The sequence below is a fragment of the Saccopteryx leptura genome, chromosome 1 (genome assembly GCF_036850995.1).
Source record: "Saccopteryx leptura isolate mSacLep1 chromosome 1, mSacLep1_pri_phased_curated, whole genome shotgun sequence".
In the NCBI taxonomy this organism is placed as follows: domain Eukaryota; kingdom Metazoa; phylum Chordata; class Mammalia; order Chiroptera; family Emballonuridae; genus Saccopteryx; species Saccopteryx leptura.
Genome location: NC_089503.1, coordinates 135,924,313 through 135,944,972, shown reverse-complemented (window position 1 = coordinate 135,944,972; position 20,660 = coordinate 135,924,313). Strand labels below are relative to the sequence as shown.

The 20,660-nt window shown below is 36.7% G+C and overlaps 1 protein-coding gene across 4 annotated transcripts in view; it reads left to right on the top strand.

Annotated features, from left to right (window-relative positions):
- Positions 1-20,660, top strand: part of ERCC8 (ERCC excision repair 8, CSA ubiquitin ligase complex subunit) — a 49,444-nt gene that overhangs the window by 18,692 nt on the left and 10,092 nt on the right. For 3 of the 4 annotated variants that reach the window (XM_066375560.1, XM_066375551.1, XM_066375543.1), the window contains 5 exons: positions 318-386; positions 1,561-1,627; positions 5,102-5,202; positions 6,237-6,361; positions 14,951-15,148. In XM_066375560.1, the coding sequence (XP_066231657.1) occupies positions 318-386; positions 1,561-1,627; positions 5,102-5,202; positions 6,237-6,361; positions 14,951-15,148 (560 nt within the window). Of the gene's footprint in view, positions 1-317; positions 464-1,560; positions 1,628-5,101; positions 5,203-6,236; positions 6,362-14,950; positions 15,149-20,660 lie in introns of those variants that run through there. The other variant, XR_010750215.1, reaches the window with a different exon arrangement.

The following is a 20,660-nucleotide window of genomic DNA, read 5'->3' as shown; positions in this document are numbered from 1 at the left end:
TTTGGAGGAACCTGATTGAAAGGTACACCAGGGCCTCTCTGTACTATCTTTGCAACTTCTTGTGAATACATATAATTATTTCTAAATTAAATGTTAAAAAGTAATGCAATAGTAGAGTTGTCTTAGTACTAAAATATAACTACTGTTAAAATAAGTTTTCTAATTATAAACATTAAAAGCTTTTGAAGTATATTTTTAGTATACATTTTCATATTTCATGGATACAGTGAAAATCTCATAATTCATAATGGTAGTTCCTTATTTCCTTTTGATGATGTGTCCTAATAAAATTACCTTAAACCATTTTTGTTTTACAGTTGGTACTAGAGGGCCCAAAGTACAACTTTGTGACTTAAAGTCTGGATCCTGTTGCCACATTCTACAGGGTATTTTTTATTTGTAACAACAACTACTTTGAGTAAACCATTCAATAAAAAGAAACATTACTAACAATGTATTCTTTGTAAGTGACATGACTGTTGTATTTGGTGCTAGTTGTTAAAAGTCAACAGGGAAATAAAGATCCTTCTGTGCATTATTCTTATAAAACTGAACTATTGAGGAGACTTCTATATGAACAATGGCCATAGGGGGAGCTCAAAGGTTATGGAAGGTCTCACTCAAAACTTTGTGTTATTTCTACATGTGAAAAATAAACTACTTATGAAACTCACATGAGCACATTTGTCTCATGAACATAGCCTAATATTGTTCTGGCTGTGTAAATGTTCTTAATATTTTTGTGCTTTTTTTTCTCAGTAAAATTATTTAAGAAAAAGATATTGAAATATTCATAAAGGTATATTGATTTAAATTATTTATGCTACTTTTTATCAGTAGTTAATCATCTAATTCTAAACAATGAGAAGATGGGGTGTAATTCAGAAATATACATCTATATTCATCTCTGAGAACCACATAATAAATATATAAGGAAAACCTGGTGAATTAGATAATATTTGTTTTATATTATCATGAATTTCTATTTAATATAAGCTAGGTAGAGTAAAATAACTGATTTGAATGGTTCAGTTAAGTAAAAGTGAATTAAAATGCTGAATTAATTCCTATGAACTTATCACCTGTGCTTTCAAGAAAAGAATTCCTATACAATTCTTTTATAATCATGAATTAAAATACTTTTTTCTGTTTTCTAATGTTCTGAAAAGTTAGAAAACATTTTTATTGTTTAGAATGTTTATCTTTTATGGTTTGTTGCAGTGGTTTTTGCTGTAGAGATAAGTGAGCTTGGGCTGTATCACTTACTGATGGATTGAATTATTAGGCCAACAGCTATATATATTTAAAAAAAAACAACTCACTTTCTCTGCCTGTTCTTTCCAAAACAAAACGAGGTCTTTTATAGTAAAATACTGTGTATGAGAAATACCCCATAAACTTCACATTAATATCTGAACATATTATTAGAAAAGTAAAAATATAATTATATCTTTAATACTTAGTCATCACTTTCTTCAGAATCAAAAAAAGAATTAATTGCATTGTATCTTTTGATTTTTCAAATATTTTGCAACACTTTTCATACAGTTGTATTTGCAGGTCACAGACAAGAAATATTGGCAGTTTCCTGGTCACCACGTTATGAATACATCTTGGCAACTGCAAGGTAAATTGCAAATTATTTGGTTTTGAAGTTAATAATTAATAAAGTAACATTTTAAAAGACTGTATTTATGTAAGATGCATATTTAATTATTAATTATGTTCTTAAAAATAAAATAGTTGAGCTACAAATTTTAATTCTTATCACCAAAAGAAATCTTCTTTTGCGTCAAAATTCTAATCCTGACTATCCATTTTGAAAGTGCTCACCTTTTAAAATAGAGAAAATCTACATAGATGTGGCAATACAAATCAAACACTGCCAGGAAAACAACTATGTTTGTTATTTTTGCATATAAAAGTATATACGTTAATTTAAAAATAGCATTTATATTTATTTTCTTTAATCCAGAATTATTTTGAATCTGATTCAACATATCCATCCATTCATTGATTCAACTTACTGGTATTTAATGACTGCATACCATGTGCCAGGCATTGTGCTAGGAACATAGAGTTAACCAAGGCATATTCCTTTCAAGAAGCTAAGAATCTAATGAAGGGTAGTCAGAAAAATCAGCAATTACAGAATATCCTGAAAAATGCTCTAACAGAGTTATATCTCTGATACGTGTATGTAATATGGGGAAAGAGAGCAGAAACACTTAACTCGGAGAGGACCAAAGAGCTTGGGGGGTTTTGTTGAAGGGAAGAGTCTTGCATACTTAAATGCTGGAGAAGAAAGTACCAGTGGAGAGGAATTCATGAAGATAAGAAATGGAGGGAATAGTTGTTACATCAAAACCCTAAACAGAGGAAGAGAGCAATATCAAAGGTCCAGATAGAAAGAGGACACTTGATTTGACACATGAAGGACATTGTGAGAGTAAATGGAAGGAAGAAAAGGTAGACATGAGTTAAATTTTTGACCTTGCAGAAAGCTCAAGAAATACAAACCTAGTGGCCTCTCTTGTTTTGTAGTAGAGTAGAACTTCATGTTATCTATTGAAAATGCTGGAATCGAGATGCAGTTTTAGGGGATTTGAATTAGCAGGGGTTTTTGTTGTTGTTGTTTTGTTTTTTTTTAATTTAAGTAAGAGAAGGGAAGATAGACTCCCACATGTGCTCCGACTGGGATCTACCTGGCAACCCCTGTCTGGGGCCCATGCTCTGTCCATCCTGGGCTCATGCTCGCAACTAAGCTATTTATAGCGCCTGAGGTGGAGGCTCCTTGGAGCCATCCTCAGCACCTACGACTTCCACATGCCGGGTCAATGCTCTATCACTGAGCCAGCTGGCCAGGACCTTGGATTAACAGTTTTAACGATTGGGTGAGAGATCTGGTTGGGGCACATAGGAATGCTGGACAATGTTGTGTGCTTACTTGAAGGTATAGACCACAACTGTGCTAAGCCACAGAAATCAAAACACTAAGTGACACAGATAAACAATTATGTGAAAATTGTTAATGTCTTGGGTATAAGAAAGGAAATAAAATCACAGTAAAGGCTTATAGGAGGGGATCAAGGACATGGCCGTTTGCTCAGTTGATTAGAATGTCATCCAGAAACACCAAGGTTACAGGTTTGATCCCCTGTTGGGGCACATACAGGGAGCGACCAATTAATGCACAGCTAATTGGAACAATAAATGAATGCTTCTTTCTCCTGCCCCCCTCCTCTCTCTGTCTCTCTAAAACCAATCAATAAAAAATTAAAATTAATATTAATAAAAGGACCTAATAAGATAGAAGTTTAAAAACTGAAGATATCAGAAGTAGTAGTCAAAGATTTTGATATTTTTATAAAACTTTTTGCAGAAGAATTGTTACAAAAGCTATTCAGATTTTTTTTTAAATGTCTAAATTTTTTGTAAAACTGCTAGCCATTCCTCTGTGTCACAGTTTAGTCCCCAAAGACTATTTGTTACTAGTTTGCAGAATGTGATATTGAAATTTACAATTTCTGAAGTAGAATGAGGGGTAGAAGGTAGGCTTAAGAGGCTGGTTAAAGAGTTGTGAGGGCAAGGAGTTAGGTGCTGATTGAGGCTCTGTGCTAGGGTGAACTTACATTGTTTTTGCCTAGCTGGGTTTTCCTCAAATCACACAGTTCTCAGAGTGCCCTAGGAATTTGAATCAGTACCAGAATGGAATTTGAATCAGTACCAGAATGGACTTAGTAATCAATGTTAGGAGTCAGATATCTCTAAATCTAATCTGTTTCAAAAGAGACTTAAATCCTCAGACTCATCCCATTGCACACATTTTCCCTAGCTGGAAAGAAATAAAACCAACCTGAGAATGGAAAATGCTAGTTTTTTGCTATTTTAATTGGCTAGGACTAGGTTTGATGGGGATCTGTGAAATGACTCAGGGTTATAGAAAGAGATAAAACATATCTCTATATAAATTTGTAAGTGAGAAATGTGTTTATAAAATGTAAAATGCAATGGTCTTTCTAATTAAAATGGCCTGGATAAACCCAAAGGATTAGAATATTGTCAAGGTCTTGAGAGGATATGAAAGCATCAGTTGAACTGATTAATATTTTCTTTAGGACTAGTTTAGAAGATGAAATTAATGTGTGATCATGGTTTTGCCTTTCTTCTTTTCACTTCCTTGAAATAAAATGAAAATAAATATCTAATTTTTAGAAAACACTTAATTTAGCCTGACTGGTGGTAGCGCACTGGATAAAGCATCGACCTGGGACACTGAGGACCCAGGTTCAAAACTCCCAGGTCACTTGCTTGAGCATGGGCTCTTCTGGCTTAAGTACAGGCTCACCAGCTTGAGTGTGGGATCATAGATATAATCCTGTGGTCACTGGCTTGAACCCAAAGGTCACTGGCTTGTGCCTGAGGTCATTGGCTTGAGCAAGGGTTCACTGGCTCAGCTGAAGCTCCCTGGTCAAGGCACATATGAGAAGCAATCAGTGAACAACTAAAGTGATGCAACTATGAGTTGATGCTTCTCATCTCTCTCCCTTCCTGTCTGTCTCCCACTAAAAAAAAAAAATTTTTTTAAAGGAAAAACATTTAATTTAGTTCTTGTATATCAGGCAAAGATTGATTTAAGTACAGGAAGCCAAATAAAAATATATTCTTATTATTCACTTTGTTCTTATTTTTTATCATATAAAACAAAAACACCAAATTCATGCCAAATAGCTTCTTAAGCAAAGTGACATTAGTGCACTGTCTAGATAACATTTGAATAATAATAACATGGATCTAGTGACAAACTTGCTTAAGCAACAAGCTCTAAGCCTATCTAGTCCTTGGAGAGAAAGATGTTCATGTCATTTAAAACAAAATGAAAAGAGAAGAATTCTGTCCTTGTGATCTAAAAAAGGTTACTTTTTCTTCTTAGTTTTTACTTCTTTATGCTCTTGTTGGTTATTGCTAAAAGGCAAAAGTACAGCAACCCAAATGTACAAATATTCTGAGACCTCTATGTGCCATAACACCGGAAAGGTAGGTGAAAAGTACAGTCACTATCCTGGTTATATATGTCAATGTAACATTTATTTCTTCTCAGTGCTGACAGTAGAGTAAAATTATGGGATGTGCGGAAAGCATCAGGATGTTTGATTACTCTTGATCAACATAATGGGGAAAAGTCACAAGCTGTTGAATCAGGTATGAATGCACTAATACAGAAATATAACAACAATAGTATTTTTATATTGAAAATTTTGAATGAAACCAAATAATGAATACATATTGACAAATTGCAAATTTTGTGATTTTTATAAAAAGGAATTCACAATTAATTTCTTCATTTAAATAATTATAATTGTCTTTCTTCAAGATACATATAAGTATGCCATTTTATCTCTCCTCAATTTTCTTGTGTAGAAATGTTTCCAGATTAACTTGTTAACTTTTTTCCCCCTCCAATGACTGCAACTAAGACAAATTCAGTACCACTTAGAAAGTTTTAATAAATTAAAGAAACAGTAACATTTAGTGGCTATTGTGTCAGAATAAAATTTTCAGCTTGTGTTAAATGTGTCAGCTGCAATCCATGTGATAAAGTACCTCAACTGCATTTTTACTATAGTAGTTAACTTTTGTTTGGATTAAAATTCTAATTCAGAAGTAATTCTGGACTAGAAATATATTAGGATGAACTATGTAAAATCTGTGATAATTTTAATAATCTTTTTTACTTAATCAGGTTACTGAGAATTATTCTTTCTCAAACTTGTTTATTTTGAAAGTAATATAAATTTTGACTGAGACTAGCAACATTGTCTTCCCGTTAAAATTTTAATAGAAAGACTAGTATTAATAGTAGTATTAATTTTTAATACTTCATTGAATGATTAAATGGAAATAGTATATAGAAGTTTGAAAGGTCTTTAATTTAAAATTTTAGTGTTAAAACTGTGCATTCAATTAAATTATAAAGCAAAGCTTACTCTTTGAAGACAAATATATTTGGCAGGATTATTTTTCTTTGGTTTTTCAGTTTTCTATTTTTATGGTTCTAAATTATATATCTTATATTCAAATAATTCAAAGGATGAATAATTTTAAATATAATCAACTTATATCTTTTAAGTAATTCAGAGAGTTGTCTTTCAATATATTTAAATAAGTAGATCATCAACCTTTAAGTATGTGATGAATACAAGAACAGATAAACTGAATTGTATTTTTCATTGCAGCAAACACTGCTCATAATGGGAAAGTTAATGGCTTATGTTTTACAAGTGATGGGCTTCACCTCCTCACTGTTGGTACAGATAATCGAATGAGGCTCTGGAATAGTTCCAATGGAGAAAACACACTAGTAAGAGATTTTAAATACCTCCACCTTTTGAATTTAAATTAAATTCATGTCATGCACTTGGTTTTTTTCTGTAAATTTAACTTTGTTTCTTGCTTAACTCTGTTTCTTAACTCTGAATCACAACTTCCTTTTTCTAACATTTTTCAAATGTTGGAACAAGTAATTTGCAACTCAAGATAACCTACTCCACCTCACCCCATCACCTTCTCCCTACTTAATGGAGAATCATTGCTTTGCTGAGCTAGTGTGCATAAGAGGAGTGTGCCATAGCTCTCAGTTTTGTTGGGAAATAATAAAAGATTGGGAATAACTGATATAAGTTTATAAAGTAAAATGTAAAATTTTATTCTGTATGTGACTTGTAAACAAAATCCAAAATTAGCATTATAGTATACAGAACATATAGTACTTTAATCTTGAAATAAATATGTTTCGTTTTGTTTTTGTTTTTGACAGAGACCGAGAGAAAAGCAGAGAGAGGGACAGATAGGGACAGACAGACAGGAATGGAGAGAGATGAGAAGCATCAATTCTTCATTAAGGCACCTTAGTTGTTCATTGATTGCTTTCTCATATGTGCCTTGATGCGGGGGAGGGGGGGTTACAGCAGAACAAGTGACCCCTTGCTCAAGCCAGTGTCCTTGGCTCAAGCCAGTGACCTTGGGCTTCAAGTCTATAACCTTTGGGTTCAAGCTAGCAAACATGGGATCATGTCTCTGAGCCCACGCTCAAGCTGGTGAAACCATGCTGATGAGCCTGTGCTCAAGCCTGCAACCTCAGAGTTTCAAACCTGGATCCTCTGCATCCTAGTCTGATGCTCTATCCACTGTACCACTGCCTGGTCAGGTGAAATAAATGTTTTAAAGGTGCTGGAGTCTTACATGGTAATTGATTTCTAGTACAATACTTTCTAAAAATTTATGTTATGGTCCTTACCAGGTGTACCTGTTGTTTAGTAACTTTCAGAGTAAGCTAACAAAACTTTATAATTTGGTGATAAAAATAATAGCTAATATATATTTTTAAAGATTTTATTGATATTAGAAGAGGGAGAGAGAAAGAAAGGTGGGGCAGGAAGCAACAACTCACAGTTGCTTCTTGTATGTGCCTTCACCGGGCAAGCCCAGGGTTTTGAACCAGTGACCTCAGGGCTACAGGTTGATGCTTTATCTACTGTGCCACTGCAGCTGAGGTAGTAGCTAATATTTATTGAGTTATGTGCCAGATACTCTGCTAATAAAAATTAACATTTAATATATGTGCTGGAGCATAGATGGTCTTATTTAGTCATCACATCAACACTATGAAGGTAGTTCTTGTTAAAATACCTATTCTACACATGAGGAAATGAGACATAAAATGATTATGTAATTTTCCTGAGTTTACACAGGTAGGAAACAACAGAATTTGACTCTAGATTTCACTCTCAACATAATGCTAATTATACTCAGACCTCTTAGAGTATTTATTTTCAATTAAAGTATTTAATACAATATTATTTTGTATCAGTTTCATATGTACAGCATAGTAGCTAGACAATCTTATGCTTTGCAAAGTGATTCCCCAGATATTTCAAGTACCCAACTGGCACTATACATAATTATTACAATATTATTGACTATTCACTATGCTGTACTTTTTATCCCCATGACTATTTTATAACTACTAATTCTTCTTAATCAAGTCACCTTTTTCACACAGTCCCACAACACCCTTCTATGGAAATCTTCAGCATGTTCTCTGCATCTATGAGTCTGTTTCTATTTTATTTGTTCATTTATTTTGTTCTTTAGATGAAATTATATGATATTTGCCTTTCTCTGGCTGACTTATTTCATTTAACATAATACTCTGTAGGGCCATCCTTGCTGTGACACATAGTAAGATTTCATTCTTTTTTTTTATGGCTGAGTATATTCTATTGTACATATGTACCACAGCATTTTTATCCACTCCTTTTTTTTTTTTTTTCCTTAAGTGAGAAGTGGGGAGGCAGAGAGACAGACTGCCACATGCGACCAGGATGCACCCAGCAAGCCCACTAGTGGGCAATGCTCTGCCTATCTGGGGTGTTGCTCCATTGCAACCTGAGCCATTCTAGCACTGAGGTGGAGGCCATGGAGCCATTCTCAGTGCCTGGGCCAAATTTGCTCTAATGGAGCTTGGCTGCAGGAGGGGAAGAGAGAGACAGAGAGAAAGGAGAGGGGGAAGGGTGGAGAAGCAGATGGGCACTTCTCCTGTGTGCCCTGGCTGGGAATCAAACCTGGGGCTTCCACACGCTGGGCTGATGCTCTGCCACTACCACTGAGCCAACTGGCCAGAGCCTATCCACTCCTTTATTGATGAGCACTTGGGTTGTTAAAGCATCTATTTAAAACCTTAAAGTAGGTATTAATATTAGTCGTGTTCCTTTTTTTTAAGTATTATTATTGAGAGGCGAGGAAGCAGAGACAGATTCCCACATGTGCCCCGACTGGGATCCACCCAACAAGCCCCCAGTGGGGCGATGCTCTGCTCCTCTGTAGCCACTACTCTGTTGTTCAGCAACCGAGTCATTTCAGTGCCTGAGGCGAGGCCATGGAGCCATCCTCAGCACCCAGGACCAATTTGTTCAAACCACTTGAGCCATGGCTGCAAGAGGAGAGGAAAGAGAGAGGGGGGGGAGGGGTGGAGAAGCAGATGGTCATTTCTTCTCTGTACCCTGACCAGGAATTGAACCCGGGACTTCCACACACTGGTTGGATGCTCTGTTGCTGAGCCAACCAGCTAAGGCCTATGTTCCTTTTTTAATCACCCTTTCTAGCTAATTGTCTTTTACATACTCTAGATACCAATTTCATTATTAAGTAGTAATTTTACTATATGATCAAAATCGTTTATAATCCCTCATTTTCTTTATGAAATGCTTCTCTATTATATACCCTAGGCTAGAAACTCAGACTTCGCAAATTTCAGTTTAGAATTTTCTATTCATTATATCATACCATGTTCCTAATTAGATTACATTTCCCCCTCATTTTATTTATTTATTTAATAAATATTTATTGAGTGCTTCCTATTTGCCAGTCAGTACTATATAGCAGTACACAAAACATAGAAAACTCCCATCCTCATGGAGTTTACTTTCCAGGGAAAGACATCCATCCATCAGTCAATAAAATAAGTGTTAGATGCAGTAAGTGCTATGAAGAAAAGCAAGGAAAGGGGCATTGAAAATATTGGGAAGTTAGAGTTGCTGTTTTTCCATACGTTAGTCAGAGTAAGTCTCACTCAGAAGATGACATATCACCTGAAGGAAATGAAGGAGTGAGCCATCATGTATCTGGAAGGGAGAGCATTCTAGGGAAAGGAAGGAAGAAAGTACAGAGACCCGGAGGCAGGAGCATGCTTGAAACACCCAAGGAATGGTAAGATGGTCTTGTGTTGGAATACAGCAAGCAAGGGGAGAAACAGAAGGAACAGGACACCAGAGCACATAGGCTGTGGGTAAGATGGAGAGCCACTCGGGGGTTTTAAAAGTGGAGAAATGAAAAGGTCCCTTTGGAAAAGTAGGCTGGCATAGGTGTCAAAGGTGAATGTAATATGTATAAATGATATTGAATATATACATAAATTGTTAATGTGATTTTATTCCATTTTTCTCCCTTTTCCTTATGGAGTTTTGCTAGTAAGTTTATATATTGAATAGTGTGTTTAGAATGGGTAATACATTTTAAAATAGACTTGATCACAGTGAAAGTCATTCATGCAAAGGTGACTAGAGTAGCCTAAAAATTTCAAAGGACACTTAAAGGAATTTGGAACATTGATCTCAGTAAAAGTAACTGTCTTCAGAATAACAGCTGTCTTCAAATATTTAAAAGCTGTCAGACAGAATAAGAAACAAATTCCAGCCCTGCCATTTAGTAATTTGAAAATATTAGGCAATTCATTTACAGTGACATCATGAAGAACTAACATCAGAGAGATTCAGTGTTTCCATCATGTAAATCATATTGTTAGGTACCAAAGCTGTAACTGTAAGGTAATATGGAAGTATGTAAATAATAGTACTGTACCAGCTAAATAACAGGCATGAGGCATAAATAATAACTATTGTATGGTGTTGCCTTATTAGTAATGCCCTTACTGTTTTGAAAAAGATATATAAATACATGCTTCTAGTGTATGTATTTATAATTATTTATGAATTATATAGAAATACTGTTATGAGTCTACATAATTTCTTATTTTTTAGATTAAAATAAAATAAAAATAGAAATTCTCATATTTTCTTCTCAGAGTACAGAGTGAGTCCTGCAGGGACAATTCACAGAGGCAGCTTTTGGCACAACAGAGAAAAAAATTTCAAAGTAGCTATTCTGGTCCTTACTGTTTAGTTACTGGCCTATCATTCACCAGTCACCAGTGTCTAGAAACTGGGAGTGTATCTTTTATTCTTCCCTATTCCTTTTATTAAATCAATTATAAATCCTGTTAATTCTCCCATCTTGATTTTTTTCTTTTTTCTTTTTTGTGACAGAGGCAGAGAGAGAGTCAGAGAGAGGGACAGATAGGGACAGGCAGACAGGAAGGGAGGGAGATGAGAAACATCAATTCTTCGTTGTGGTTCCTTAGTTGTTCATTGATTGATTTCTCATATGTGCCTTGACCGGGGGGCTACAGCAGACCAAGTGACCCCTTGCTTGAGCCAGCAACCTTGGGCTCAAGCTGGTGTGCTTTGCTCAAACCAGATAATCCCGCACTCAAGCTGGCGACCTCGGGGTCTCGAACCTGGGTCCTCCACATCCCAGTGCGATGCTCTATCCACTGCACCACAGACTGACCTGACCAGCCTTACTCTGGACCTCTAGCCTTACTCTGGACCCTCATGATCTATTTAAATACTCTAGCATCCTTCTGAGTTTTCCCAAACTCATCTCCCAGCAGAAGTTTTTCAGGCCTTTATAAGCTGTACCTTCTAACTCACTGGCTTATGTCTTGCCACTTTCGCACTTTTTCCCTGTCCTTAGCCATACTGAGCTACTTAAGAGTTTTTTTTAAATATACCATGCTCTCTCGTCCTTTTATTCTGCTGCACAGACTGTTGCCTTTGCCTTAGTGTACCATTCTTCTCCTTTCTGTCCTAGCTCCTTCTCAGCTTTCAAGATTCATCTCGGGCACAACCTCCCTTTAACTTCTCTAGCCTAGCATAGATGCTTCCAGAGGAGCTAGTGCTTACTTGGATTATAGTGTACTGTGATCATCACTTTATGGAATGAAAGAAAGATAATTTACAACAGTGTGCATTTTTATTAGTGTAGTCTGGATTCAGTTTTTGATTCTATCATTTACTAACCAAGAGACCTTGATTGAAATATTTAACCTTTCTGTTTTCTTTTTGTATAAAAACAATACCTGTCTCATAGTATTGTTTTGAGTATTACATGAAATAATGCATATAAAACACTTAGCACATTGTCTTATACTTACAGCAGGTATTGACATTTCAGTGTACACTGTATTTGCCTATCATTACTATTAATTATTATGCTGTATGGCAGTAAAATAAGCTGCTTTGTGATAGAATCTCTGCCTCACTGTCGGTTCACTTAGTGACTAGATGTATAATTTCCTGGGACAATAAAAGGAATTCATGACATAGGAAATTAGATTTGCCATTACCATATCCCAAGTCTGATTTTCCTGCCCTATTAAAATTCTTTCAAAACCTGTGCACACCACCAAGGCATTTTAGCTACCTGTTCCTCCACAGTAATTTCATAGTAATATAGATCATGCCATTTATCACACTGCTTTTTATGGTAAGCATGTATAGGTATAAAGTGGAGACCTTAGATAATCAGTCACCTAGCACAGGATATGACACATAGTAAACTCTTAGTAGATGGTAAATCCCTCCGTTCATCAATTTGTTATTAGAATTTTATTTCATAGGCATTGAAGTGATATTGATAGTTTTGAGTCCTGTGGTGATTTAAGCACAGAAGTGATTTACATAGATCAATTTGGACAATAAATTATAAGATGAATTGAAGGGGGAATGCCTAAGGACAAAGATAAAGTTAGTGAGTTGGTTCAAGATTTACACCTCAGTCAGCCCTTTCAGTTTACGTTTTGGAAGGAATATAGGTTTTATGGCTAGGTTCCCTGATCAGTGTCAATGAGACCATCACAGTCTAGCAGTTTATCAGTTTTCCTGGAGCAATAGAGAATTGCTAGTTGAGAAGATTTGTGGTTTTTCTCCAGTCCCCTGTCATGCCATTCTACATATTGTTGCATATGTAGAATTAAAAATGCAAATGAGAATGAATGTTATACTTCTAAATATAGTGATAAATCTAGGGACTTACTGAATATCTCATATGTATTATTTCATTTGATTTTTCACAATGACTCTGTAAATATTATTTCCTTTGAACAGATTTGAAGAATGAAACCCAAAGGTTAAATAATTCGTTATTCATAAGAGGCAATGAAAAAGCGGGTGAGAGGGTTAGCATGCGTTTCAAAAACCCAAGTCTATTGACTATAAGTTTAATGTTTTAAAGTTTCACTCTACCACTGGGAATTGGGAGAGCTGAATACATGTACTCATTTCTGCCACATGTTAACTTGAAGCCAACTGTAGTACCACAGATTATCAGCAAATACCCATTTTGGCCTCATTGTTTGTACACATACACACATACACACACTTCCACTTCCACACAACCTTTAGAGAACGGCAAATCACTGTTCAAACTCTAATAGCCATAATAAAGGGAAATTTTGGTGACCTGTATGCTCATCATTCCCAAATTATTGCACACTTATCCTAAACTGCTTATATAAATTATCAGCAGGAAGTAAATCTGATTGAATTTCTTTAGTCCAAAATTTCTCAGACTTTTTTAAAAATTATTTTATTCATTTTAGAGAGGGGAGAGAGAGGGAGGGAGGGAGAAAGAGAGAGAGAGAGAGAGAGAGAGAATGAGAGAATGAGAGAGAATGGAGGGAGGAGCAGAAAGCATCAACTCTCATATGTGCCTTGACTAGTGAAGCCCAGGGTTTTGAACCGGCAACCTCAACTTCCCAGGTCAACACTTTACCCACTGCACCACTGCAGGTCAGGCAATTTCTCAGACTTTGATGAGCCTACAGATCACCTAAGGAGCTTGTTAAAATGAAGATTCTAATTCAGTAGGATTGGGATAGGGCCTAGAAAACTGCATTTCTAACTGCTCAGGTGATGCTGATACTGGTCTTGTACCTTTGGTGTACGGTTGCAAATTTTTATTTTGGTACCAAATGCATAATTATTTATGTAAAGCTGAAATTATAGTATCTGCACTATTTGTGTTCCGTGGTTTTTATACTTAGCTTTCATTTCTGTTTTCTGCATAATTTTCATAATTATGATTTTAATTGCTATGTACTATAGAATTAATTAACATTATTAGAAATTTACATATGTTCTCAAGTTATTTTGCCATTTGAGTTAGTGCTGCACTGAATTCCTCAGGGCATGTAGCTTTTTGCTGTTTAATTGTTTCCCTAAGATAAATTCCCAGGGATAGTTACTAGGTTAAGGAATAAGAATATCTTTGTTGTTTAATAGGTACAGTGTTTCAGTTTTGCAAGATGAAAAGAGTTATGGAGATTTCTAATTGTGATGATTACACAATTGTAATGTCACTGAACTTGTACACTTAAATACTGTATGATTAAGATGGCAAATTTTGTTATCTGTATTTTAGCATAATTAAAACTGTTTTAAGCCCTGGCCAATTCGCTCAGCAGTAGAGCGTTGGCCTGGCGTGTGTAAGTCCTGGGTACGATTCCCAGCCAGGGAACACAGGAGCACCCATCTGCTTCTCCACTCTTCACCCTCTCCTTTCTCTCTATCTCTCTCTTCCCCTCCCACAGCCAAGGCTCCACTGGAGCAAAGTTGGCCGAGGTGCTGAGGATGGCTCCATGGCCTCCACCTTAGGTGCTAGAGTGGCTTTGGTTGCAACGGAGACACACCCAGAAGGGCAGAGCATTGCCCCTAGTGGGCATGCCAGGTGAATCCTGGTCAGGTGCATGCAGAAGTCTGTCTTCTCTCTGCTTCCCTGCTTCTCACTTTAGAAAAATACAAAACAACAACAACAAAAAGACTTTTAAAATAAAAAGGTTATCCCTCTAAAAAAGTGAATATCTTTGTATTTTATTGCATAATAAACCATTTAGACTTTTCGAGGGAATGACCAAATTACAGTGCCACCAACATGTTTACCTGTATTGAGTGTCTTATGGTTTCCTAAAATCTTTGCTAAATAGTTGAAAATTATTCTTTAAGGATGCTTTAATTTACATTTTTTATGTCTATCAAGGTCGAAATGTGCACATTTGCTTTTGTGGGATTTTTTACTATTATATTTCACTTTTATATGAAAGGTACATTTATGTCATTGGCCCTTATTTATATTAGGATTTGGTCCTTTTCTTTAGATATGTAAAAATACTCCTTATAGTATGTTCTAATATTTTAAGTAAATACTTCTAGTCTTTGTTGTCTTTTTATTTCAATTTAAGAAGTGAGTAACTTTATGATTTTACATCCCACAGGTCAATTATGGGAAAGTTTGTAATAACAGTAGAAAAGGATTGAAATTCGCTGTCTCCTGTGGCTGCAGTTCGGAGTTTGTTTTTGTACCATATGGTAGCACCATTGCTGTTTATACAATTTACTCAGGAGAGCAGATAACTATGCTTAAGGGACATTATAAAAGTGTTGACTGCTGTGTCTTTCAGTCTAATTTCCAGGTAAGAATGATACTTAAGGGAATTTAAAATGTTCAGGTAGTTAGTTTTCCAGACTAGTTGTATATAAGAGAGTAAATTATAACACTGGGGAACAAAATTTTTGTTTCATTCACAAAAACACTTGTTCTTACCTAATTCGAGTATGCTGATCTCAAATCTGACATTAGTTTTTCTCTGTAAGCTACAGTTTTTTTGCAATTCAAGATCTTAGGTTTCCATCTTATTGTAAAATTTTCAACATTTAGTTTAACATAATGAAGTAGAATGTCTTCTTGGGCATCATCTTTGTGAAAATATAATAATTTATATAATGCAGTAAATACACTAATATACTAAAAGATATAATTGCATCAGAATTTGTCTACAGTTTCGAAAAAACATATTAAAACACTTATTTTAATCATAAAATTTGCGCAAAACTTATTTAAATTCTATTCAGGAAAAAATTTGCGTTTGTAGCTCTTGCATTTGTGTACTTGTTGAGGACAGTCTCGTTTGATGCTCCAGCAGTAGTCTGCTCATCACTAACAGCTCCAAGATTTTTGGGAAACTTATCAAGGTGACTGTTCAGGAAGTGAATCTTGACACTAATGTTACATCCAATGTCATGGAAAGCCAACAGCATCCTTTGAACCAGAAGTTCATAGTTTTCTGCTTTTTTGTTGCAAAGGAATTTCTTTGTAACTGCAACAAAAGACTGCCATGCTGGGCCCTGGCCGGTTGGCTCAGTGGTAGAGCGTCGGCCTGGCGTGCAGAAGTCCCAGATTCGATTCCCGGCCAGGGCACACAGAGAAGCGCCCATCTGCTTCTCCACCCCTCCCCCTCTCCTTCCTCTCTGTCTCTCTCTTCCCCTCCCGCAGCGAGGCTCCATTGGAGCAAAGATGGCCTGGGCGCTGGGGATGGCTCCTTGGCCTCTGCCCCAGGCGCTAGAGTGGCTCTGGTTGCAACAGAGCGACGCCCCGGAGGGGCAGAGCATTGCCACCTGGTGGGCAGAGCGTCGCCCCCTGGTAGGCATGCTGGGTGGGTCCCAGTCGGGTGCATGCGGGAGTCTGTCTGACTGTCTCTCCCCATTTCCAACTTCAGAAAAATACAAAAAAAAAAAAAAAAGACTGCCATGCTGCTTTCTCCTCCTTATTCATCTTCCTGGCAAATTCTTCATCACGTATGAGGATTTGAATTTGAGGTCCATCAAATACACCTGCTTTTATCTTCTCGAAAGACAAGGCAGGAAAACCAGAAATAATATGTTGAAAGCAGTCACTTTCTCTATTCAAAGCCTGAACAAACTGCTTCATTAAGCCAAGTTTGATGTGAAGTGGAGGAAAAATGATCCTGTCTCGATTAACTACAGGTTCATTCACAATATTTTGCATCCCTACTTCCAGAGCTTCACATTTTGGTCACTCCTTCTGTGTCCAGTGTTTCTCCCGAGCTCGGCTGTCCCACAAACACAGAAATCAAGGATACTTCGTGAAACCTCTCTGTTGTCCTGGCAGGAAATTTACCATTTTAAGATCCACACAAATGATCCAGTTATGCTCCTTATACTTCAGAAAGTCGAGGACAATTTTTATGTCATTATAATCTTCTCACAGATAAGTTGAATAACCAATTGGAACCGCTGCATAAACATTACCATTGTGTAGGAGAGCACATTTTTTTTTTTTTTTTTTAATTTAAAAAATTTTTTTTTGCATTTTTTCTGAAGCTGGAAACAGGGAGAGACAGTCAGACAGACTCCCGCATGCGCCCGACCGGGATCCACCCGGCACGCCCACCATGGGGCGACACTCTGCCCACCAGGGGGCGATGCTCTGCCCATCCTGGGTGTCGCCATGTTGCGACCAGAGCCACTCTAGCGCCTGGGGCAGAGGCCACAGAGCCATCCCCAGCGCCCGGGCCATCTTTGCTCCAATGGAGCCTTGGCTGCGGGAGGGGAAGAGAGAGACAGAGAGGAAGGCGCGGCGGAGGGGTGGAGAAGCAAATGGGCGCTTCTCCTATGTGCCCTGGCCGGGAATCGAACCCTGGTCCTCCGCACGCTAGGCCGACGCTCTACCGCTGAGCCAACCGGCCAGGGCGGAGAACACATTTAAGACTCTGTGTAGAGCTGTGAAGAAATAGCCGCCATTCTGTTGGACTGTAAGTGGTAACACCCAGCTGGCTGAGAAGACTACTGATATCATAACAGTAAACAAAGTATTTGTCTTCAGAAAAAAAGTCCACAAAAATTTGTTCACACTTCCTGAAATGGGATACTTTAGCTGACCGGTGAAGTACATTTTTTTCTTGAAGTCTGGAGGCTAATAACTCTGCTGCTTTCTTTGATAGGCCCAAATCTCTTACTAAGTCATTCAATTCAGATTGGCTAAACTGCTGAGGGGTTAATGACTGCTTGGCATCAGAAGAAGACCCTTCAGATTCTACAGCCATTTCCTCATGCATCTTATCAAAATACACTTGATCACCATGTTCACTTTCTTCATTCTTAGAAGAAATAAAACCATTGAAAACTGGAACCGGGAGTGTCTCAGAGTGTGGGATAGGAATATTAGGATATACAATCATATGCCCTTTTTTCTTGCCGATGCCCTTTGTATGGATCACACAAAAATAACAGTCACTGCTGTAGTCCTTAGGTTCACGCCAAACCATGGGAATACCAAAAGGTATTCCTTTGCATTTTCCTTTTATCCAGTCATGAAGCATTTCCTCACAATTATGACACTCAATATGAGGAGCCCAATTCTTGTCTTGATCGCCAAGGGGAACTTGAAAATAGGCAATACATGCATGTGTCACAAATGATGAAATATTGTGCCTTTGATGTTGAAGTGTGTAATAGCCACATATATAACAAAGGTGTCAGGGCTATTCTTACATTTACACCTACTCGAAGAAGCTATGATTCAATCTTAAAACAAGAGGGTGTTTGGCCCTGGCCGGTTGGCTCAGTGGTAGAGCGTCGGCCTGGCGTGCAGGAGTCCCGGGTTCAATTCCCGGCCAGGGCACACAGGAGAAGCACCCATCTGCTTCTCCACCCCTCCCCCTCTCCTTCCTCTCTGTCTCTCTCTTCCCCTCCTTCAGCCAAGGCTCCATTGGAGCAAAGTTGGCCCGGGCACTGAGGATGGCCCAATGGCCTCTGCCTCAGGCGCTAGAATGGCTCTGGTTGCAACAGAGCGACGCCCCAGATGGGCAGAGCATCGCCCCCTGGTGGGCATGCCGGGTGGATCCCGGTCGGGTGCATGTGGGAGTCTGTCTGAGTGCCTCCCCGTTTCCAACTTCAGGAAAAAAAAACACCAAAAAACGAGGGTGTTTTTATCAGATCATAATTTTTTACATTTAAAAACAACTACAATTATGTAAAAGTGATGTTTGTAAAACATTAATTGCCTTGTGGTTATGTTCAATCCAAGAGTCCAATTTAAAAACCAATGCATGACTTTTACCGTAACAAAAATAAATTAAAATTGCATAAAAACTGGAGCATGCACCAAAAAACGGATTTCAGATTTGGAATCAGTGATGCAGAAATATATATATAGAAACAGTTCTAAAACCTCATGCAACAGAAAATGAAAAAAAAATTGTTCTCCAGTGTAATTGTATCCTGAGGAATTATAATTTCAATCCATACTTGATTTAGGCTTTATTTAGTAAAGAATAATACAGAATAGATTTTTAGATGTTATAGAATGTATATATGAATCAGTATATAACACTGTACAACCTGATTGAGATAAATTCTTTTTTAGCTGTTGAAAATCTCTGGCAAATTAAAATAATTCTTGCAAATAGTCTTTTGGGAAAAACAGAATATATGTTTCTAATCTTAAAGTATGTTTATGTATCTTGATTTATGTATGTCTGAGTCTGTTTAAAACTTTATTTCTTCTCTGTTTTTGGCCAATGGCTAATAAGTTTGCTTTTGAATTAATGCAATTTACATAATTTATTAAATGCATACCTATAGCTGTTTATCATCCTGACCTTTCCCTTTATCTCACCCATGGAGCAGATTTTTTCAGAGAACATTTGCACAAATTACTTTGTGTGCTCCTTTAAATGAGTCCCTAATATAGCAAGATTATTGGTATTTTCCCTGTTTTGTAGGAATGAAAATGAGGCTCATGAAAAATAAATACCGATAGAATGAAAATTATGGGTTATTACAGTTAGAAGTGACTTTAAATACCATCTGATGAGGCTCTTATTTATTCACTTATTAATACTGATTACTTAATTTGTATCTGACACTGTGCTGATTTTTCAGCCAACAAGCACAAGTATGGCACTATCCATTATTAAAATATTCAAATTCATCTCCTACTGTTTATTCAGTAGTTGTTGCACCAAGACCCCTAAGCAACCTACACCCTATCTCCTGGGACTTCCTAGAACTACTTCAACCTAACAACTCAAAGGTACTTTCAAGACCCTGCTTCTACTTAATGGCCAGTATCTCTTCTAATTAGTCAGTGTCCTGATGTACTAGTTGTTAAATATTTATAGTGTTACTTCTGGGAAAAGAAAACTTGTAAGTAGTTACTGACAGAGAATGATTATTCATTCAAAGGAATTCTTAGAACACTGCACCTCTTTTCTTGTCCAAAGACACTTAAGAAACAGTCAATATTTTAACCCAGGTGTTCTGACTAGAAATTATTTCTTTGAAGCACATCAGAGCTTCCACACAGTTGTGCTTAGAGTGGATCAAGATATTGATTCCCCTCAGTCCCTGGAACAGTTGGGATAAGCCTGGGACAGCCAGAAACATGGGCCAGTTGCCTCCTGACGGGTCATTCTATATGTGCTATGTAGTCAGATTTGAATCATTGTACTATATCAGAAAGCTCACAACTTTTATCCCATTGCATCTACTATGATTTCTGAAAAGGAAGGTAATTTCAGAATTAAAAGAGAGTAGTATTTTTGCTTTCATTTAGCATTAGAAACCTTTTTCAGTTAAATATTACATGAAACTCAGTATCTGAAAACAAACTGATACTTGTAATTTTATTGTAATATAAAATATAACAAGATATATCTATCATTAAAATAAATAATAATGGATTGTAACCCATTGACTAAAATCGGTACCCACAAATTCATTCTAAGTAATAAATTAATAAATTGAAAGTCTGATGAAGAGTAGGATAGTTATATATCTCAAAGTACCACACTATAAAATATTAATTAAAAAGATAAAATGAGTAGTTTGACTTTGAAAGAGCCTGGCGTGTATTACATTAATGAAATGATCCGAGTTAATATCCTAAGTTTTGGGTCAGTCCTTCTGTGATATTTCTGGCAAAGATGCATCACCAGAATTTAGTAATGAGGATATTTAAGACAAAATTTAAAGGATATTTTACAAAGTAACTGGTATGTATCTTCAAAATTGTCCAATTCAGGAAAGCCAAGGAGAAACTGAAGTAGTGTTCCAGAATGAAGGAAAGTAAAAGGACATGACAAATAAGGGCAGCATGCGATTTGAACTAGACCCTTTTGCTCA